A 20064-nucleotide genomic window follows, 5' to 3' on the forward strand; every position below is an offset into this window, starting at 1 on the left:
GAAAGGGTGATAAAACCAATATGTTAAATCTCGTATGAATTTTTTTATTGGCAGTCGTACCAGTCTTGGTGTCACATTATCATAATAAATTTAGAGTAATTCTGTGTTGTATTTTAATGTCCTGAAATCAAAACGTGTAATACCAAACATAAAATTGCATTTGTATAAAAAGTATTCACATTTATTAGATATTTCTAACTTCTAAAGTATCAAAGAACATGTATTTATTCTAAAAAATTATATTCAATATATCCTGTGACAAAGTTGTAATGTACAGTACATCTTTTATTAACTGTACACTTGTAGCAATGTGTTAATAAATTCGATAACTTTAAATTATCAAGGAGAATATTTTACACACTTTTTTTACATAAGCTATGAGTAAATATTTCGAAAAATTTTAAATTAAAAAGTCTAAGAAAAAATAAACTTGTTACTCCGATTAATTTAATTAACATTTTCTAATCGCTAATTAAAGTAGCTGACCAGAATTCAAGCGTAAAGAACAATCTGAAAGTACTTTTTTCTCGAAGCGTTGTCTAGCTAGTCAAGTTAGAAACGTACGGCTTTTCCGAGCATTGGCTCTAAAATATATATATACATACACACGTTTATGTAGAGTACAGTACATGCGTATACAATACACATATGTTGAGCTCACAAAGTTCTTGCACTGTTTGTACTAGACATAACAATATTTGCTAAAACATTGTATTGTTTTTGTCAGGAATGCCAATGTACTGTACTTGTACAGTGTATTGTACAAGTTAGGTTGTAATATATAAATATTAAATTTACACTTTAAAACGAGAGCACAATTTAGCAAAACCGTCCTGTGATAAAGCGACTAAATAAGAACAAACAAAAGTTACGTAACATTTAAAAGCACCTACTCGTAGCATAAACTCTGCTATCCAATATAACAGACATTACATTTCTCCCCTAAATTTCCTTCCATTGTGCTAGTTACCCCTATGTTTAAAAAAACACTAATGTTCCTAAAACGCGTCGTGAACAAAATGGAGTACATCGAATATCAATTTCTCACCGAATATATTGTGTCAGAGATATGGTATAGTACATTGCAAACCAATTAAAAGCAATTTATGTGCAAGTGTTTAGTGTACAGTAACAAACTGTTTATATGGAAGTGTCGCTATTTGTTATACTTTCAACACCTACTATAACATGGTAACGGCCAGATGTTTCAGCTGTTAAGAATTTAGTCTACCCTCAGAGATCGAATTCGGGCTGTTGAAGAACCCAGGGCGATCTTACCTGATGTATCGAGTTCCGTCTCATACAGTCCGCCAGTCCACGTTGTGGATCTTCAGAAACCAAGGATGGGTAAGATTAAAACAGCCCTCTCTCTTAGTACCCCCCATAAACAAAACAAAACAAAAAATCACCAGCTGCCATATTGCAAATGTGATGAAATATACGATGAGCACCAAAATCTTTAATTAATGATCTTAGGTAAGAGTTAGCAATACTGAAATACGAGCGCAGATAATTTCTTACCATAGTAAATTTCCAGAGATTTAACAGAAAAATTCATCACAAAACTATTATTGATGTTAATGTGTGAAATTCAATTTAATCCATGCAAGGTGTGATTACCAGAGCCCCTTCGGCCGCCAATTTGAAGCGTTTTAATCTTTAAAATTGGCGTTTCCACTTCCCGGGACGAGGACCCAGGGGTTGGATTTGTGGGAAGCGAGTGTTCGGGTTGTTTCATTGTGTCGAATTACACAGAACGAGGCGCTTGACATGTAAGTGCGTGAGTGCGAGAATTCGAGTAAAGGTTAAACGGTGTATATATCTTCGTGTACAGTGATATTGTGTCCGTGCGTGTGTATGTGTGTGATCGAAGAACATCTTCGGCTTGTCTATAAACAGAAAAACAGTAAATTACGATACGAGAATAAGACGTGTTAAAAAATGAAACGAAACGAAAGAGTTCTTACCATTGGAGATTTCGGAAAATATTCACTTGTACGATAAATGGCCGCTTCGTCCTCTTGGTGGTAAAGTTGGGGAGGGAGAAGAATCGCCCTCCCAAATGTTCCTATAGAGCACAAAGACAGTGAGAAAACGTGAAGTTCATTCATTTATTACCTAAGGTCAACATTATTACCTTTATCAGACAGTCTTTCTTCCCGAACAGTGTTATGAGAAGAGCGAAAGACCTGACCTAGCCTTTACTATCCTAACCTAACCTACCGTAACCGGAAGATCAATCCTCATAACAGCTATTTGGGAAGAAAGGTCGGCCAAATGTCGCGCCGGATGATCACAATCGGAAGTCAAATCTATTGTCGTCGATTGAGTGTCACGTTTGGCAGACAAGCCCATGAGGTGAGAACATCCGGGTAAGAGAAGGCCACGTCCGAGTAAAGGTGTCGAATCCGGGTGCAACGGACGAGTTGGGGAAAATCGAAGAGGATCACCGCCCAAGTCAAGGGAACCGCAGCCTCCCACAGCAACAAAACCGCGGTTCCTCGACTTCGGCGGCGCTCTCCTCCGAATCTTCCCCGTTACGACTTCCGAAAGACGATGGTGACGTGGTCGCGAGCGTGGACGGAGAGTCAGACCTCGCGAAAATAGATGAACTCCAAGAGGACTCGTCACTCCCTATGCCTTCCATAATTAACAAGGCCTAGGACCGGCTGATCCCTGATGACTTGGCCAAATGAAACAGACTCAGAACTCTCCCGCCTCCGGGAGAGTTCCACGCCACACGCACTGGGGGAAGGTCGTCACTACTCGCTGCCTCTCGCTCGACGGTCTCAAACGACACCGAACTAATCGATTCGACACAGACCCAGTCGAGCCCACGGTCCTCGAACGTCTCATCGGAACCCCCTCCCTCCTGCGCCACCGCATTCTTCCATCGGAACCTCCGGCGAAACCACGCAAACATCTTCATTCTGAAAAAAAGAAAATTTGCAATTAGTCGATTAAAACAAAAGCTTAAATTAAAGAGCAAAAGCAAAATGCTCACCGTAGCTGCCTTTTTAAATCTAAAAGATTCGAATCCGACCATGGAACGATGTCTTCTGGGACCGATTTTCCAAGTAATATTAAATAAATTCTTTCGTCTAGGGTCAATATGGACTAAGACTTACCTGAAAAATCTTTAATCTTCTCTGCAAAAGTCCGCAAACCGCAAAAAAAGCAACGCAATCGAAGAGCGCAACAATCGAACTGCGAATCGTCATGCGTGACGAATTTCGAACAAACGTTAAAAGACACGTCAACAATGTTCGAATTACGTAAAAATTTGAATTAAAAAAAATCAATTTTATTTTTTTTAATTAATTTTTTTTTCTTTTTAAATTCTGCTTCAATCACTTTCTTGTGTTCGGAATTTGATAAATAAATTATCTTCTGCATTTACATGGTGCAGAATGTCCACCGGGGAGAGTTAAAAGACGATCTTAAATTCTACGTCTCGAGGTTCGACCATCTCCGAAAATCGCACGAAATTGATTCGAATAAATATTTTTTTCGTCCGTTTTCGGCCTTCGCATAAGTACAGTAAAAAATTCTTAAGATTTCGATTTATTTCGCCCAATATTATTTGGCATTTCGGAGGGATTCATCGGTCGCCGCCGGTTTGATGTTGCGTATTAATGCAATATCAAACTGGATAAAGTTAATATTAAAATTACCGAAAAACCTTTATAATACGGCGGAACGAAAACGGGTAAACCGACACAGGGGATAAACAGACTGAGCCGGGGGGAAACCATCGTACTTTCTCCTTGAATTTCTGGCTTTTTAACGGATCACGCCCCTAAATTCTTTATTTGATTAATTAATCAATTTGACACTTCCGTTCGATTTCGTTTTAATCTTGGTCTCTGTTAATTAAGAAAGACGTGATAGATATTACTAGTCTCTCTATTGGAAGAAGAAACCTTTACTTTTTATACGTTCTCTAGCCTGACGAAATAGAGTCTGTCTCCTCGAAGTGAACTACCGTCCTTCTCTCGAAGGCTTTGTACATTTCTAACCTTTCAAGTTGTTTCGGCAGAGGCACTATTTTCTCTCATTGGCGTTTTTTTCATTTCTAAGGAATGAGGAAATTGTAGGGTTCTTTTAAAACTTTACAATTATCTCACGCCTTAGAATTCTGTGCTTACTACATCGGGCTATCTCCTTATAGATGAAACAGAGGGCATTGTAGTATGTGACTACCACATCGTGTGATAGAACTGCCTGGGCTGAAACATTCGGAAAGGATAGATAGTCTATATATAAATTATTCGGGATAAGGACGGAATAATTATATTGTATATTGATAAAACGTTGTCGATTTAATATAAACATTTAATAATTTTTCTATTGTTACCTTTGTTATTTTTTGGTCATTATTATTTTGAATCAGACATTTTTATTGTGATTATTGTTATCTAGCCTTTCATACTTGTTATTTACTGCAGTTTTTCTGGCAACATAATTTTATTTTACTGTAGATTATTATTTTTTCTTCGATAGTACATGTACAGTACAGTACAGTACGTTGGATCTTGGCGTAAAAAGTTTAGTCGAGGGGTAAGAACCATGCATTTAAAAAAAAATTGTAGGCCCATAAATTCCCACTGTCGTCCGTCTTTAATTACTTATGAACTTTCGATTTGCACCGGAAATCATTCATTACGTAAAACTTATCTTGTGTTAATTCAATTTTATTTTGTACATTATTTTAAATAAAATATAAAAATAATCTTAATAAAGATTGTATAGAGTACCACATAATATCACTATTGCCATGGCTAGGCCATTTCTTTTAAAAATGAGTTTGTGATGAATGAATAGTAATGAAATCCAATGATGCGGTTGGAAGATTATAAAACGTCATCGATGACATGAATGACTCCGTTTGTTGTATTGATGTCAGAAAAACTAAAGTTAACTCCATTGACACCGAGGCAATCTGGAAAAAATAATATAAAATTATGAAACGATAATGTAATGTACAGTACATACACTTCGAAGACTTTCCGCCCGTTATTGTATTCATTAAGACACCATTCGGAACAAACGAGGTCAAGAACGGGTCGTGTAGAACAGAATAAGGTAAAGCTCTTGTAGTGAATAAGTTTGAAATGATAAAGTTGCAATTACCAATACAGTAGAAACTTGATTATCCGAAATGGTTTAAAAAAATATGAATGTATTGTAAATACCATAGAATACAATACAAAGAAATCAAACTGTCTACGTAACTGGTGATCATTACATCATCTGTCTATTATAGGGCAGCGAAACTAGGTCATATACGTAACATTACTTTAAATTTTGAGTAAATTAATTTCTTTTCAAACGTAGTAATTGCATTACAGTGTTTATAGTCCACGAAACTTCAAATTCACAGTATTTACTGTATCTAAAACACAAAAGTAAACGAGTTTCTGTATTATCCGAAAAACTCTTGGTTCTATCGAGTTCGAATAATCAATTTTCCATTGTAATAAACTCGTGTAATTTGTTATTTCCACATTTTGTGATTATAAAATATATTTTTGTGCATCATTTATTAAACAATTAAAAACTTATTTAATAATTATTAAATAACGAAAGGGAATTTGTAAATTTTCTAAAATACATTTTAACTTTTGCATTTATTATTAGACATATTAAAAATGAAATACAAATATAGGCTATAAATATACCTGGCTTATTCATAAGCTTCAATTCATGACCATTTTCAGAAGTAAGAGTAGATCCATCTTTAATTCCATTAGTATAGTGAGTGCCTCGTACTAAATGTCGAAGAACAAATTCTAACGGAAACACAATTTAATAAGAATTAATGTGCCAAATGTTATTTAAAATTACTTAAAATAATCTCGATTAATAATATATACCCTTTGCCAAATTAGGATCGGTAATTAAGCGATTATATTCTTCGGAAGACATTTTCTTAAAAGCTTTCTTAGAAGGGGCAAATAAAGTATACGGTCCTCCTTCTATAAATAATACAATTGTATAAAATACGTTAAATTAAAACATACGTAAACGAAATCAAAAAGTATTTACGTTTGATCTCGTCTTCCAAACCGGAGATTTCAATCAACTTAGAAAATTGTTTCATAAGAGGCGATTTGGTAACAGTTCGGTGCAAATCTCCTACAGGAGGAACCAATACTTGATTGACAGGCACAATTTGAACATTTCCTACTCGAATAGGTGGTTTAACTATTTTCGCACCAGACGCAGTAGTTGCCTGAAAATAATATACTTAAGTTATAGGTTATATTTGCAAGTAATTTAAAGCTGTAAATTAAAAATAAACAAATAAATAAATAAAGTATTTCTCAACTCCACGTGATTTTAAATTGAAATTTTGAAACATTGAAATCATGACTCGATTTTCAGTTAAGTATTTTAAAATGATAATGAAATAGTGATGACCCAAATCGTGATTCGAAGTCATGACATCTCTAAGGTTAATACGTTACTCTTTATAATGTATTATTTCGTTGCCAATTAAGACGGAAAAAATTTCGTTTTTTAAGAGAAATTATATTAAAGAAAATAAGATCAATTCTGAATTAAAAAATATAAAAACTGAAAAAATCAAAATATGTCCAAAAGTAATCTCGAAAGGACAAAGTAAAGCGTAACTACTCACGTCTTCGTATTTATTAATCCGAATATTTTTATTAGGTAACAAAGTAGGCAATGTCATATCATTGGGAATGTGATCTGGATCAACTAAAGAAGGAACAATGTGATGCTTTAATGTCTTTTGTAATTTCTTTGGCTGCTTCTTCAGAGTGGATCGAAGCGTTGGAGGAAGAGAATTAAGGGCTTCGTCGGTGGGAACAAATATTGTATATTCATCTGAAATTAAAATGAATAAAATTTTATTGGATGCTTTTAAATTTTTTTTTATCATCTGGCAACTGAAATGAAGCTTATACACGAATTCATTAGTTAATTTATTATTATTATTAATGTTTTATATTATTGATACAAAGATGTAAAATAGTAAAAAATTAAATCACTTTCCAATTGTCATGAAGGTAGGAATTTAAGAAATTACAAAGTCATATAAGTAATTTCATAAAATTTACAATGTATTTTGCTATAGTAATTATTTCTAAACTCACAATTTATTAAAAGAAAATATTTTATATTCGAATTATACTTACTACCGTCTTGAAAACTATCTAAATATCCAGACTGATTGAGTAAACCGATGAACTCATCGATTCCTTGACCCATAGTGGCATCCAAAACTGATGGCAATGTAGTTGTAGGCAAGTCGGTCGTACTCACTGAGCTACTTTCAATAGTTTCAGTTGATAATAGAGCAGTAGTAGTTTCTTCAGAAGCACTGGTAGTTTCTTCAGAAGCACTGGTAGTTTCTTCAGAAGCACTGGTAGTTTCTACAGGCGTAGTAGTGGTTTCTACAGGCACAGTAGTAGTTTCTTTAGGCGTAGTAGTAGTTTCTTCATGCGTAGTAGTAGTTTCTTCAGAAGTAGTAGCAGCTAAAGTAGTTATAACAGATGTTGGACTACTGTAGCGTTCTGTGAAATCACTTGAAGATGGGATAGTTGTTACTTCTGTCTCTGAAATTGTTGAAGACAAGGTCGTGGAGGGAGAGGTGGTGGTTTCAAATTCTGATTCGTCGATAGGACCTAATAAAATTTTATCTACAATATAATATACTCATAAAATAAGAATTAATTTATACAGTATTACAGTAAAACCTGAATAGGGCGGGAACCTTCCAGAGATGGAAAGATCAAATATTTTTTTAGGAAAATGATTACAAATGTTCTCTGCACAAAGTAGGTAACAAATGCTCATAGGTTCCAGCTTTCTCCGATAGTTGGAACTTATGAGCATTTGAAATGTTATAATTGGGCTAGAATAATATAAATATATTGCTTTTAAGTGACAATTATAAATAATATTATTATATACGATAATAATATAGTGATTACAGGTTCCAGCTTTCGGAGAAAGCTGTCTCACAGCTTTTTCATTCTGTCCGTGTCTCACAGGTTCCTGACACGGACAGAATGAAAAAAGTGAGACACGGACAGAATGAAAAAAGTGAGACACGGACAGAATGAAAAAAGTCATGCTGCTGCAACCCAAATACAAGGAGGTATAGGCGCAAAGTAAGAAACTAGTTTGTTCTGTATTTTTACTTTATAATAAAATTAATAAGAAAATAAGCATATTTTGACTATAGGCCTATAAGTTAATAAAATCGAAAACTTATTTTTGATTTTATGATATTAAAGGTTGCTGACGTAATAAGTATAAAAAAAAGAGAAAAGAAGGAGTAAAGTTATAGTTACAATAAATAAAATAGAATCAACTCAATTTACTTTTTATGAGATGGAGAAAGGGAGAGAAATAACATTTATATACTAACCACACCCACGCTCTATCTAACGTTTATGCATCGTGTTTGTTTATTATTGAAATTTTATTTCCCAAGATGTGATAATTGTTCTAGAAACCCGAGTGAAAGGTTAAGTTTATCTCCCAAAATGAAGATCGATTTATCCCATTACACAAAGTACTTCCATTTGTCTGTCTGAGACCCATTGCATTAAGGACTGTTCTGATTGAGGCCCACTGACGTTCGATTGTTTTATTAAAAATTGAATTCTGCCCACTTATTTATATGTAAAATCTTTACAATATACGCACATCTCTAACAAATTAATACTACGTCCTGTCAATGGCGGAAAACCTGTGTGATACGGACAAACAAAATAGACCCTTGGATTTCTGGCTTTAGCAGGTTTTTAGGTCTTTTATTGAATCAGTATATAATCTTATATAATAATATTATTTATAATTGCCACTTAAAAACAATAAATTTATATTATTTTAGCCCCAATTATAACACTTCAGTAACGAATAAACAATTAAATAAAACTATGAACTGTAATTTTAATCATTATTCTATTAGTTATGAAATAAAATTAATTATATTACTTTAATAAAAACTTATATTAACTAATACTCAAATTTATCCCAAAAAAGGAAGGCCGAGCTTATTTAAAATAGAAGTAATTTAACTTAAGGGAGACATTGCAAATTAGTGCCACTAAATGCATGCGTATTTCATATTTGCATATTCTATTTTATTTTTTAAATAGTTATTTTAAATTTCAGTAAGTAGAACATTTTAATATAATAAAATTCCCCATATGACCTTACTTCTTTCTCACTAATGTTACAGGCTGCTTCTCTTCACGAATTTTTTTTGAAATATATTCCACGAATTAAAATGTTTATCCCAGATGTTAAAGCAAGGAAAACTTTTCAAGAAATAGTTTGAATTTAACGTTTGGTTTCATTTATGAAATAAAATATAAGAAGAAATATTATGACTAATTCATTTAAATTAGCATTTTTTAAATGTAAATTAAACATAAGTATATTTTTATTTGTTTATATTTAGCCACTTCCTATATTAGTGTGAGCCCGCGGATTTTTACGGGGCTCTTAAAAAACATTCCAATTTTATGTTAAGTGTAAATATCTTCGGAAAAAACCCGAAGAAATTGAAACTAGATCGGAGGTCACCGATTGTAATAACAATTAGATGGGAAAGTTGGCACTTAGGTGTGAAGAATGCACCGTCATCGTCAACAAAAGTCAATCACGTGTCAGTTTTCCCACGACAATGATATAAAAGGTGCAGACCACCGGAAGCTCTGAAGTTATATTGATCATTGTGATTTCACTTCTCCCGCATCGGTAGAAGACATTGACCAAGCCCAACTCTTTCATAAAGAACTGTTATTGCCACATATAGCACTTTGAGGTAATTATTTTGAACCAGGGAACTCTCTCTACGCATATAGGACTAGTCGTTAGAGTAAATCCTTTAGAGAAAGGATAGAGTGTATAATCGCCATAGGCGTAATTATGTTATCCGAATTTATTCTTAGATGTATCCAACCTTGTAACCTTTTGTATTTACTAGTTAGTTATATAATAAATGCTTGTTTAGTTTTTAAACTTGTCTCCTGTCATTTAAGGGCACATGCCAACTTACCGACACTCCCCACTCACTTTTTGCCTTCCTAGCCATCCAACGACTCCGAGATCGGGCTTTACCAGCCTGTGCAGATTAAGTGATCAGGCAGAGATTAAGCCCTGACCCGCTGCTAATCTCACATTAGTAATTGCTATTAATTTAAAAATAGCATATTAATTTTTTAAATGAAATTTCTTTGAGACTAGCTCATGACTCGAGAAATAATAATTATAGGCCTATATATTTAAAGAATAATTGTATATATTTTATATATTCACTCCTCTTATTCTTATATAAAAATAATTTAATGAATTGCTTCTAGATTTTGCGAATTGAATTTCCCTAATTAAATTATAAAGAAATATGTTTTTATTAAATTAATATATCGTTCAACTTTTCCCTTCTTTCATATAATCCTGAAAACATTTTAATTATATCTAAAGTTAAATTTTGATAAGGATTTCGCAGAAGTTTAAATACAGCTCAGGCTATAAAGTTCAACTTACTGAATTTCCATTTCCAATTGAATAAGTAGAAAGTGTATTCTAATCAATTATAATATATGTACATTAGAGTAAGAGGAAAATTATTGTAAAAATAATTAAGCTCATTTCATTACCATAAGTTACATCTTGTTTTGATATAACTGAATCAAGCAGATGGATAACACCATTTCCCGAAGTTATGTCTGGCTGAATAATCCGAACGCCATTGACATAAATTCCCTCTAGAAAAATAATAAAATAAAACTTTTAATAATAATATTCTTTACTTATTAGTTTTATTTTTAATTACTATAAATATTTACCTGGAGTTTTTACAAAATTTAGAGCTTCGCCCAAACGAGATTCAAGATTAGAATCAGAATCGAATTCTATGCTATAATGAATTCCAGACACAACGTGACGTAAAATCAACTCTGAAAAACAATCATTAAGTTATATAAAATTATTCTGTGATAACTAAAAACTAATAATATTTTCCAAAAATATTGCTTTTTTTCTTTAAGTAGGCCTATACTGTCAAATTAATGCAATTTTAGAAGTTTTATAAAAACAAAATTAATCCTAAACAAATTTCCAACTATAAATGTATAATGTAGATGTATAAAATAAATAGATTTGTTTTTATTATTTTTATAAATTTTTTCAAATAAAATTTCAATTTCTTAAGATAAAGACAACTAATTAACATTTGTACAGTGTATGTGCAAATGTTAATTAGTTGTCTTTACTTTAATTACCTATCAAATTCAAAATAAAATTAGTTTTTGCTTATTTTGAATATATAAAACCATTCGAATTAACTTTTAACAAAAGCATTCTAACTTTCACAAAAAGTATATTAAAAAAAAAGTGAAAAGTAAAAATACTTTAATATTACTATCAAAATACTTAAATAATATCGAACCTTGTAATGAATAAGTATCTTTAAAAATTTCTTTTAAGACTTCTTCCGGAATATTCTGAAATGCTTTATTTGTGGGAACAAATACAGTTGCAACATTAATTCCTAAAAATAAAATAATTTCATAATTAATTAATTAACAACAACTGATTATATTCGTGTTATTACTTTAGATATTATATGAATTTTCCAATACAACTAAAAGTAACAGTTCTCTATAAAATTCTCTCGTACTATTTCAATTAAAATAATGAAAATTTTTATTTTACTTCAACTGAAAGTGAATAAAAGAATCAGAGAATAGAAAGTATTTTTAAAATGCGTAATATTACGCTGATGAGTTTCAACTAAGCTATCCATTTAACTATATTTGTAATGTTATTTTCGGTACTGTTATTCAATTTGAAAAGAGAAAAACAAGTATATTTTGTATATAACAAAAGGGAAAGAGAGAGATTTAATAGCTTAAAAGACCCAAAAGACAATACAAATATTACACCCAAAAGACAATACAAATATTACATTGTCTTTCATGCGACGATAATAAAATAAATTTTGATGGCAGTATAAAAAATCAATCGGAACAAAAAAGGAAATTAAATAACCAATTCAGTTTTCCATTTATATCCTACATTTTCTGAAAAATCCATATTCTACAGAATATATTTTAAATTCATAAAACAGAATAAATGCAGAAAAAAAATGTTCTTTGTTCTAATTTTTTCTTAAGTCTATTTGACAGCAATGCAATAAAGTACAGTATCATCTTACTGTCGTTAAAGATGAATATTCGCTTCTTTCTTACAATTTATCATAGATATCATGGAGTATTCGTGATATATTGACTGAGACAACATCTTCATCCTTCATTATAATGTACCATCCAGTCGCTCTTGCTGGTAATGGATAGAAGTGAAAGCAACCACGTAACCCGTTTCTACTAAAAACCATTTAATTCATTATGATGTAGAAAGTTTCTTGTACCAAATGTTATTGGCTTCTTTCTTCTTTATAGATTTATTTCAAAAATATATTCGCCTTTTTCAAGCAGGAAAAACAATGACATTCGTTATAAGTTGTCAAATAAAATATTCATTAAGCTTATCTTATTTCGACTCTTCCGATTAATCCTTTGCGCGTTTGCTGACAGCTGTGTTCTTAATAAATTTGCTATTGATCTCTTAATTTGTTCTTCACATTTTTCATTCTTTCTTATTGTACATGCAATTTTTTTTCTACCCAGATCCAATTAAAAAGTGCGCGATCTACCTAGCTACTTCAGTCCCTTGCTCAGTAAAGAAAAATATGTACTCTGATCAATTAGTCTGGTTCATTCAGAAAAATAGAATACTCATTTAGAGCAGGGATAATAAAGAATAATTCAAAAATATTCAAATTCAATTGGGTCAAAATAATTTAACTACTAAACACAAATACTACAAAGTATACTACATATTTAATATATTAAATTGATGCCTTTCGTATTTAAAATAAATGAATTATAACAAAATACAAAAAGATTTTTAAAAGTTAATAAATATATAATAAATTTTCTTTGATTTAAATAAAAAACAAACTAAAGTAAATTTAAAATGCAGGAGTCGGAGTCGACACATTTTTTCCGACTCCGACTCCACAGTCCTGCTTATACAGTAACTCTTTACTTTGCGACGTATTTACATAATAACAACCGCAATAACATTCATTATTTTAATTTGTTTTTAAACATCTATACATCATACATTATTCATCAAGACCGAAGGTAATGGTTGCAATAAATAATTTGTCTTCTTTTGTAAAAATGAAATTTAATTGCTTAATGTCTATTAAAGCTCTTTTAATAGCTCAATTACAGAAAATTTATTTGAATATTTGATAAAGAATATACATGTATGTCTTTAATCAATTTAAAAAAAAAATTCCCACAACGAGTTGCTTAACTTTCTCGCAACATTTAAACTTTTGGTAGCATGATATTTTATTTAATTAAAAACCTTTTTATATTTTTAACTATTATAAAACGGCAAAAAGCTTAATTTTGAGAATAGGGATAATTTTTATATATATATAAATTATAAATGCTAACGAGTAAAATCGTCATTAAGTTCGACCCTACTCGAGATATGACATACGATCTCTTTTATCTTCCCATCCCGTCGATCTTTAACCACCAAAATTTAATAGAATCGATTCCCCAATATACAACCTTCCTACAAAATATCAGAAATTTTCGACTAAAAGCATAGGATTAAGTTTCAAAGAGGGTGAACAAAATCCTGCCCCAACACACACAAACATCCATACATACAGAAAAAATCCCGAATTTTTTTGCATTTCTCAACTTTTCTAGGTCCTCTGAGTCCAAAACTGTAAAACTTTTGAAAAGAGGGGTCATTTTTTACTGATTGCCATACTTTCCCTGTTATTTATAACAGAACGGGGAAAGTAAAAATCATAGAAATTTCGTACAAGAAGTGGTTTTTTTNAATAAATAATTTGTCTTCTTTTGTAAAAATGAAATTTAATTGCTTAATGTCTATTAAAGCTCTTTTAATATCTCAATTACAGAAAATTTATTTGAATATTTGATAAAGAATATACATGTATGTCTTTAATCAATAAAAAAATATTCCTACAACAAGTTGCTTACCTTTCTCGCAACATTTAAACTTTTGGTAGCATGATATTTTATTTAAAAACCTTTTTATATTTTTAACTGTTATAAAACGGCAAAAAGCTTAATTTTGAGAATAGGGATGGCTTTTTAAAAAAATTGTAAAATCTAACAACGAGTTAAATCGTCTGATTCTATTGGAGATTCGACCCTACTCGAGATATGACATACGATCTCTTTTGTCTCCCCATCCCGTCGATCTTTAACCATCAAAATTTAATAGAATCGATCCCCAATATACAACCTTCCTACAAAATATCAGAAATTTTCGACTAAAAGCATAGGATTATGTTTCAAAAAGGGTTAACAAAATCCTGCCCCAACACACAAACATCCATACATACAGAAAAAATCCCGAATTTTTTTGCATTTCTCAACTTTTCTAGGTCCTCTGAGTCCAAAACTGTAAAACTTTTGAAAAGGGGGGGTCATTTTTTACTGATTGCCATACTTTCCCTGTTATGTATAACAGAACGGGGAAAGTAAAAATCATAAAAATTTCGTACAAGAAGTGTTTTTTTTTTGTGTGTGAAGTTTTTGAACCACAATAAAGAAACTGAACACGCAATATCTTGTTCAAAACAATAGCGATTAATAATGTTGTGTGAAATTTATCATAATTTTGTTGTTATTTTCTATGATTACAATTATATTTAGGTTTATAACATAAAAAATGCTTATATTAATGAATTATAACTACTGTTATGTAAAAATTATATAAAGTAACCTACCTGAAAGTAAATTTTCTAAATTCGCCTGCCGAACGAGGTCTAAAAATCTAGTAACTTCCGGTCGTTTTTTCAAATCATTTAATATATTTGGAGCTGGTAAAGGATAGAAGATCCTATTAATTATATAAACGAATCCATTCACCACCGGAGACGTAGCTAATACTTCTGCACCATTTATCAATATCATCTATTAAGATATAAATTTGCATTAATACGAACTTAAATTATATAGCAACATTTAATTAAGTAAATATATTTACTCTACCCTTCTCCTTTTTAATATATTTACAACAACAGGAACACCGTTATATGTTTGTAAGCGATAATTATTTTGTAAATCGTTGACTGGAATATTTCTAGCAACCATGTGACATAAAAGAACTCTCTTCAATAATTGCACGTCATTTTGCATTTGTTGCAATTTGTTTTCGGGAAGTTTTTCAAAAGCTTCGTCCGTTGGTAAAAGTGTTGTTAATGGATCTGCAAATGATAATTAATTTAAAAATTAGATGACAAGAAGAACAGATTTGAAATTTTATTTAGATTTATATTTACTTTAATAAAATATAATTAAAATAAATCAGCAATGAGTTGCTTAACTTTTCCGGCAATATTTAAAATTTTGTGGTGCCATCCGTTATGATATTTTACTTTAAAAACTGTTTATATTTTTAATTATTATAAAATGACATAGGAATGAGTTTTATAAAAAATTGTGAATGCTAATAATGAGTAAAATCGTCATTAAGTCCGATCCTACTGTAGATACACACGATACCCATTATCTCTCCACCCCTCGACCTTTAACCTCCAAAATTTAATAGCTTCAACACCCCTAATATACAAACCTATCTGAGAAATTTCAGAAATATTAAAATTTGTACATACTTCCTTACTGATTAATTATAATTAAAGATAAATATCATGAAAAGAATACTTTATAAAAGTAGAAAAACTTACTTGTTTGAGAAAGTACCTCCATCAAACCAGCTTTTCTTAATAAATTTGTAACTATGGTAAATTTCGCTGGATGACGACCAGCAATCACAATTGGAGTTTCGAGAACTTGGAGCACAGTTTTACTAGTTCGTTGCGAAGATACAGGACTAGTAGTTGGAAAAATATAATGAATTCCTGACGTAGAATTGATCCTAGATCCGAATTCTGATGGTCTGGAATTAGAAGGCTTAATGATAATAACTGAGGATCGTGGGAGGTGAGATCCTCGAGGAGAAATTACAACAACTGAATGTCTGTCGCGCTCGGGTGTTGATACGGATAATTCTCTTTGTCTCCCTCTAAGCGACGTATCTGAATTCATTGGCATACATCGACAAAGTTCTAAAAATACTTTAGGTAAAATCAGACGATTGATAACATGAACAACACCATTAGTAACTTGGATGTCGGGTTTTACAATCGATACACCATTGACAAGTATTATACCTAAAATAAAACAAATTTATGAAGGAAGTTTAGATGTTTTAAGATTAAGTAAATCAATATTAACGTATTTATAATAAATATAAACAATATAATGACCTCGGCGAGTAGAAATAGTTAAAGCACTTCCACCAACAGTCGTAAGAAGAGAACCTTTTGTCAGAGCAGGAGTATAAATAGTGCTCTCTATTATATGGTTTTGTAAAACATCTAAAATAAATTAAATAAATGAGAGATTTATAATTACCAATTTCTAATATTATATAAATGAGAGAACTTACCCTGTAATAATGTTTGGTTATGATTTAATAGGTTTAGAGCCGAATTAGGAAGACTGAAAAATGATTCATCAGAAGGAGCAAATATTGTGTACGTTCCTTCTAAAAGTTAAAATATTTATAAAAAATAAAATAATATCGAAATAATTTTTTTAAATATCTAAAAGTTTTTACAATACCAGCAATATTTTGAATAAAATTTGTTAACTGCAACAATTCGTAAAATTTCACATGATTTTTACTTAAGTAATCGATAATATTTTGATCTGTTGTTCGTCCTAATGTTCTGTCTATAATGTATACCAATATGGCGCCATTATTTTCAGCATTAATAACTTGAGCTCCTGAAACTGTTTTTACCTATAAAAATTTTAAAAATCGAATAGTTTGTTAGTTACTTATCATTAAATATTGAAATTTTTAGGACGACTACATTAGCCTATTGGATTTATGCATAAATTATGAAATACAGGATGTTACGCTTGAAAGTACCCGATTTTAATTCGCCATATAAAATGAATGGTTTAAGACACAAAACAACAAGTGGAATCTGGTGAAAAAACTAATTAAATTTTATAGAAATTTTTTTCGTACTGCAAGATAGAGCAGAACTCGAATCATGAGCATTATTGTCCAGACATGGCTTCACTATACGAGAAAGCGTAGATCATGGCCATTAAATCTCCCAATATTTACTTCTTAGAATTTTCTGTGAAGCTACGTGAAATATATGATTTATGCAACTTCAAAGAGACCTTCAGGATCTTCGGGAGCACATCATCGTAGTCATTGCTACTGTGAAACAAGACATGCTGCAGCGTGTATAGCAAGAAATTGCTTACTGCCGTGATGTTATCACTGGAACTGCTGGAGCGCACGTAGATATGTAAGTTTTTTAATGAAATTTGGTGAGTTTTTCTCTCATATAAAATCTTTAGTTAACTTATATTTTTAGCCGTTAATTTTTTATAGCAAAATCAAATTGGATACTTTCGAGCGGAACACCCTATACTGTATTTATTGTTATTTAAAAATAATAGAATTACACGATAATGTTCTTTTATATAAAATTTTAACGAATATTTAAAACAATTTCAGTATTACAAAATAAAAATGTTCACTGTTTCCTGAAAAATTCGATATAAACGAATAATTTATTGTCGAGAAAATACAAATAACTTGTGAGCATCCTCAAAGTAATGAGATTGACTTTCTGATAAATCAATTATTTGTTTAAAGTATACCGAATTCTCGATTATCTGTGCTAAACCGTGCACGGAAATCCAAAGTAGACTTCTAAATTATATTAAAAAAAAAACTATTCAGAGTTTAAATGAATAACAATATATATATAGGCCTATATATATTTAGCCTAAATGTGTTATTTATAGCGCCAACTTTGCCTATTGCGAAATAATATTCCAGGACTAACGATTACCTATGTCAATTCGAATTGACAGTTGAGAATGACACTCTCTCATTTTACAGTAATTCTAATATTTTGAAAATGCACGGATAATCGGGAGTTTGAAGTAATATTAAGCCTTACTGTCTGTCAATAAAAATATACTCTTTCTGATAAAATACACAGATCCCAACATTTTAAAATCTATTTTTAAAAACCGATTCAACTGTATTTTTGTGATGCTATTATTATTGAATCCTGGGTTTCAAGGACTGATTTTTACATTTTAGGAAACAAAACAATTGCGTAATGCATCTATTCCATTCACTAATTAAATATTCAATCCTACAATTATTGATTTATAAAGCATTCCAGGAAAAACTGCTAGCAAACACACTGACAATTGTAATAGCGTTATGGCAATAGATCCAAATCTCATAATTACATATTTGATTTTTTGTTTTTTGAATTTCTTTCAGGTTTTAATAAAATACTATTGTAACATCACATCATTTAACTTCACGAATTTTAATCTACGGTATATACGATGTATAAAACTTGTACAGAAAGTTACACCGTGTGGTTAGAATTTCTTTATGTAATTACACCAATCTCATTACTTTCAAAATATTTCTAGAATTCATAAATTTAATGTTGGAATCTTAACGTAAAATATAATTCTCTCTTCTTAGAGTATAATAATATACATTAACAATAAATACTTACATCACCTCCGTAATATGAATTAAATCTCAAAAATGTATTATTTAAAGTACGAATCATCTGATCATTTTCTATGTTATTTAATATTAAATGCCCATTTATCATGTGACTAAGAAGAAATTCTTCTAATTTCTGTCGGTTACTTCGTAGTTCTTGTATTAAATTTTCTGGTAAGAAATCAAAGGCACTGTCGATTGGTGCGAATAGAGTAAACGTATCTAATCATAAAAAATAAGTCTGTTAAAATAATTATTATATTATTCATTTAAAAAGAATTTCAAGTAATTATACCGAATCTATTGTATTTTAAATCATAAATTTAAATGCAATTAAAAACAAAAATATATTAATGAAATTGGTTGTTCAATCTAACATGATTATTTATTACAGTTTAGAAATATAAAAAAAAGAATGTTTGAATCTTTATTTAAAGCAAATTGTAAAGTTTATATACCTTGCCATTACATTATTCTAACATTAATATATAATATTCTTTTATTTATATTTTATTCCGAACACTTAAACGACCTTTATTTATTTCTTTATTCCAACAAATAAAGGCTGTAAATCTTGCCTACAAAAGAACAGACATATATTATGCTGTTATACGGCAGTAAACTATACTCGAATTATTTTTCTTAAATTCTTGAATGTTGCCAATACATTTATAAAGAGGGGAGACGAAGACAAGATATGTCATTGAACTCTATTACCAAGAAAATTCTATTTTAAATTTTAAAAGAATGGGAATTCTTATGTCATACATAATTTTATATTTACGAAGTATCTTTTATCTTTGTATTATTAATATTTTAGAAAAACTAAAATGATGAATAAATGGACTAATATAAGACCAAAGTAATTCCAAATTTGACTTCGTTGTACTAGTAAATTAAACGTTAACTTTGCTGCACAACGAAATATTTCTAAATATTTAAAAGGAAACGGACAAAAAATTTTTCAAGACACTTAAAACTGAAACAAACGAAATATATAAAAATTACGTTATAAAGTGACTTAAAACAGTGTGTAAACAAATGATTTAATATATTTATAAATCGTAAATTAAAATGAAAAATTCATTAGACATTTTATTATTATTTAACATTCCAAAATAGCCTTATTTTTATGTACACCTAAAATTCCCAAAAAAGAGATGATTAAACTAACAATACATAGAGTGGCCACAATTTAAGAAAAATATATTCAGGAACCTTTAGTAAAACATCTGACAGACAAATTCAACAAAATTTCGTATAAGTACACTTTGCAATATTGGATTTAGATTCATAAAGAAAAAAATATTAGTATATAATTTCGCCATTTGGGGAAATGTAGCGCTGAAAGAATGCTAAAATTGCATAATATCGCAGTTT

General features: G+C 30.5%; 1 protein-coding gene and 1 long non-coding RNA gene across 2 annotated transcripts; both read right to left on the minus strand.

Annotated features, from left to right (window-relative positions):
• Positions 1-1367: 1367 nt before the first annotated feature.
• LOC111635802 lies at positions 1368-3202 on the minus strand. The gene is made up of 3 exons (XR_002758439.1): positions 2138-3202; positions 1968-2068; positions 1368-1889 (listed from the first exon to the last, which is right to left on the minus strand). It is a non-coding gene; the product is annotated as an uncharacterized LOC111635802 (long non-coding RNA).
• A 1199-nt stretch (positions 3203-4401) lies between these two features.
• On the minus strand, positions 4402-18910 carry LOC111635819 (transforming growth factor-beta-induced protein ig-h3-like). Its single transcript, XM_023380921.1, has 16 exons — positions 18692-18910; positions 16740-16920; positions 16564-16662; positions 16382-16492; positions 15800-16285; positions 15105-15319; positions 14840-15026; positions 11438-11539; positions 10836-10946; positions 10647-10754; positions 7167-7655; positions 6644-6855; positions 6049-6235; positions 5877-5978; positions 5682-5792; positions 4402-4942 (listed from the first exon to the last, which is right to left on the minus strand). The coding sequence occupies exons 1-16, from the start codon at positions 18791-18793 to the stop codon at positions 4854-4856; spliced, it is 2892 nt and encodes a 963-aa protein (XP_023236689.1). The 5' UTR covers positions 18794-18910; the 3' UTR covers positions 4402-4853.
• Between the last annotated feature and the right edge of the window lie 1154 nt (positions 18911-20064).

The sequence above is a fragment of the Centruroides sculpturatus genome, unplaced genomic scaffold (assembly GCF_000671375.1).
Source record: "Centruroides sculpturatus isolate CEXI.00-Female unplaced genomic scaffold, Cexi_2.0 scaffold881, whole genome shotgun sequence".
In the NCBI taxonomy this organism is placed as follows: domain Eukaryota; kingdom Metazoa; phylum Arthropoda; class Arachnida; order Scorpiones; family Buthidae; genus Centruroides; species Centruroides sculpturatus.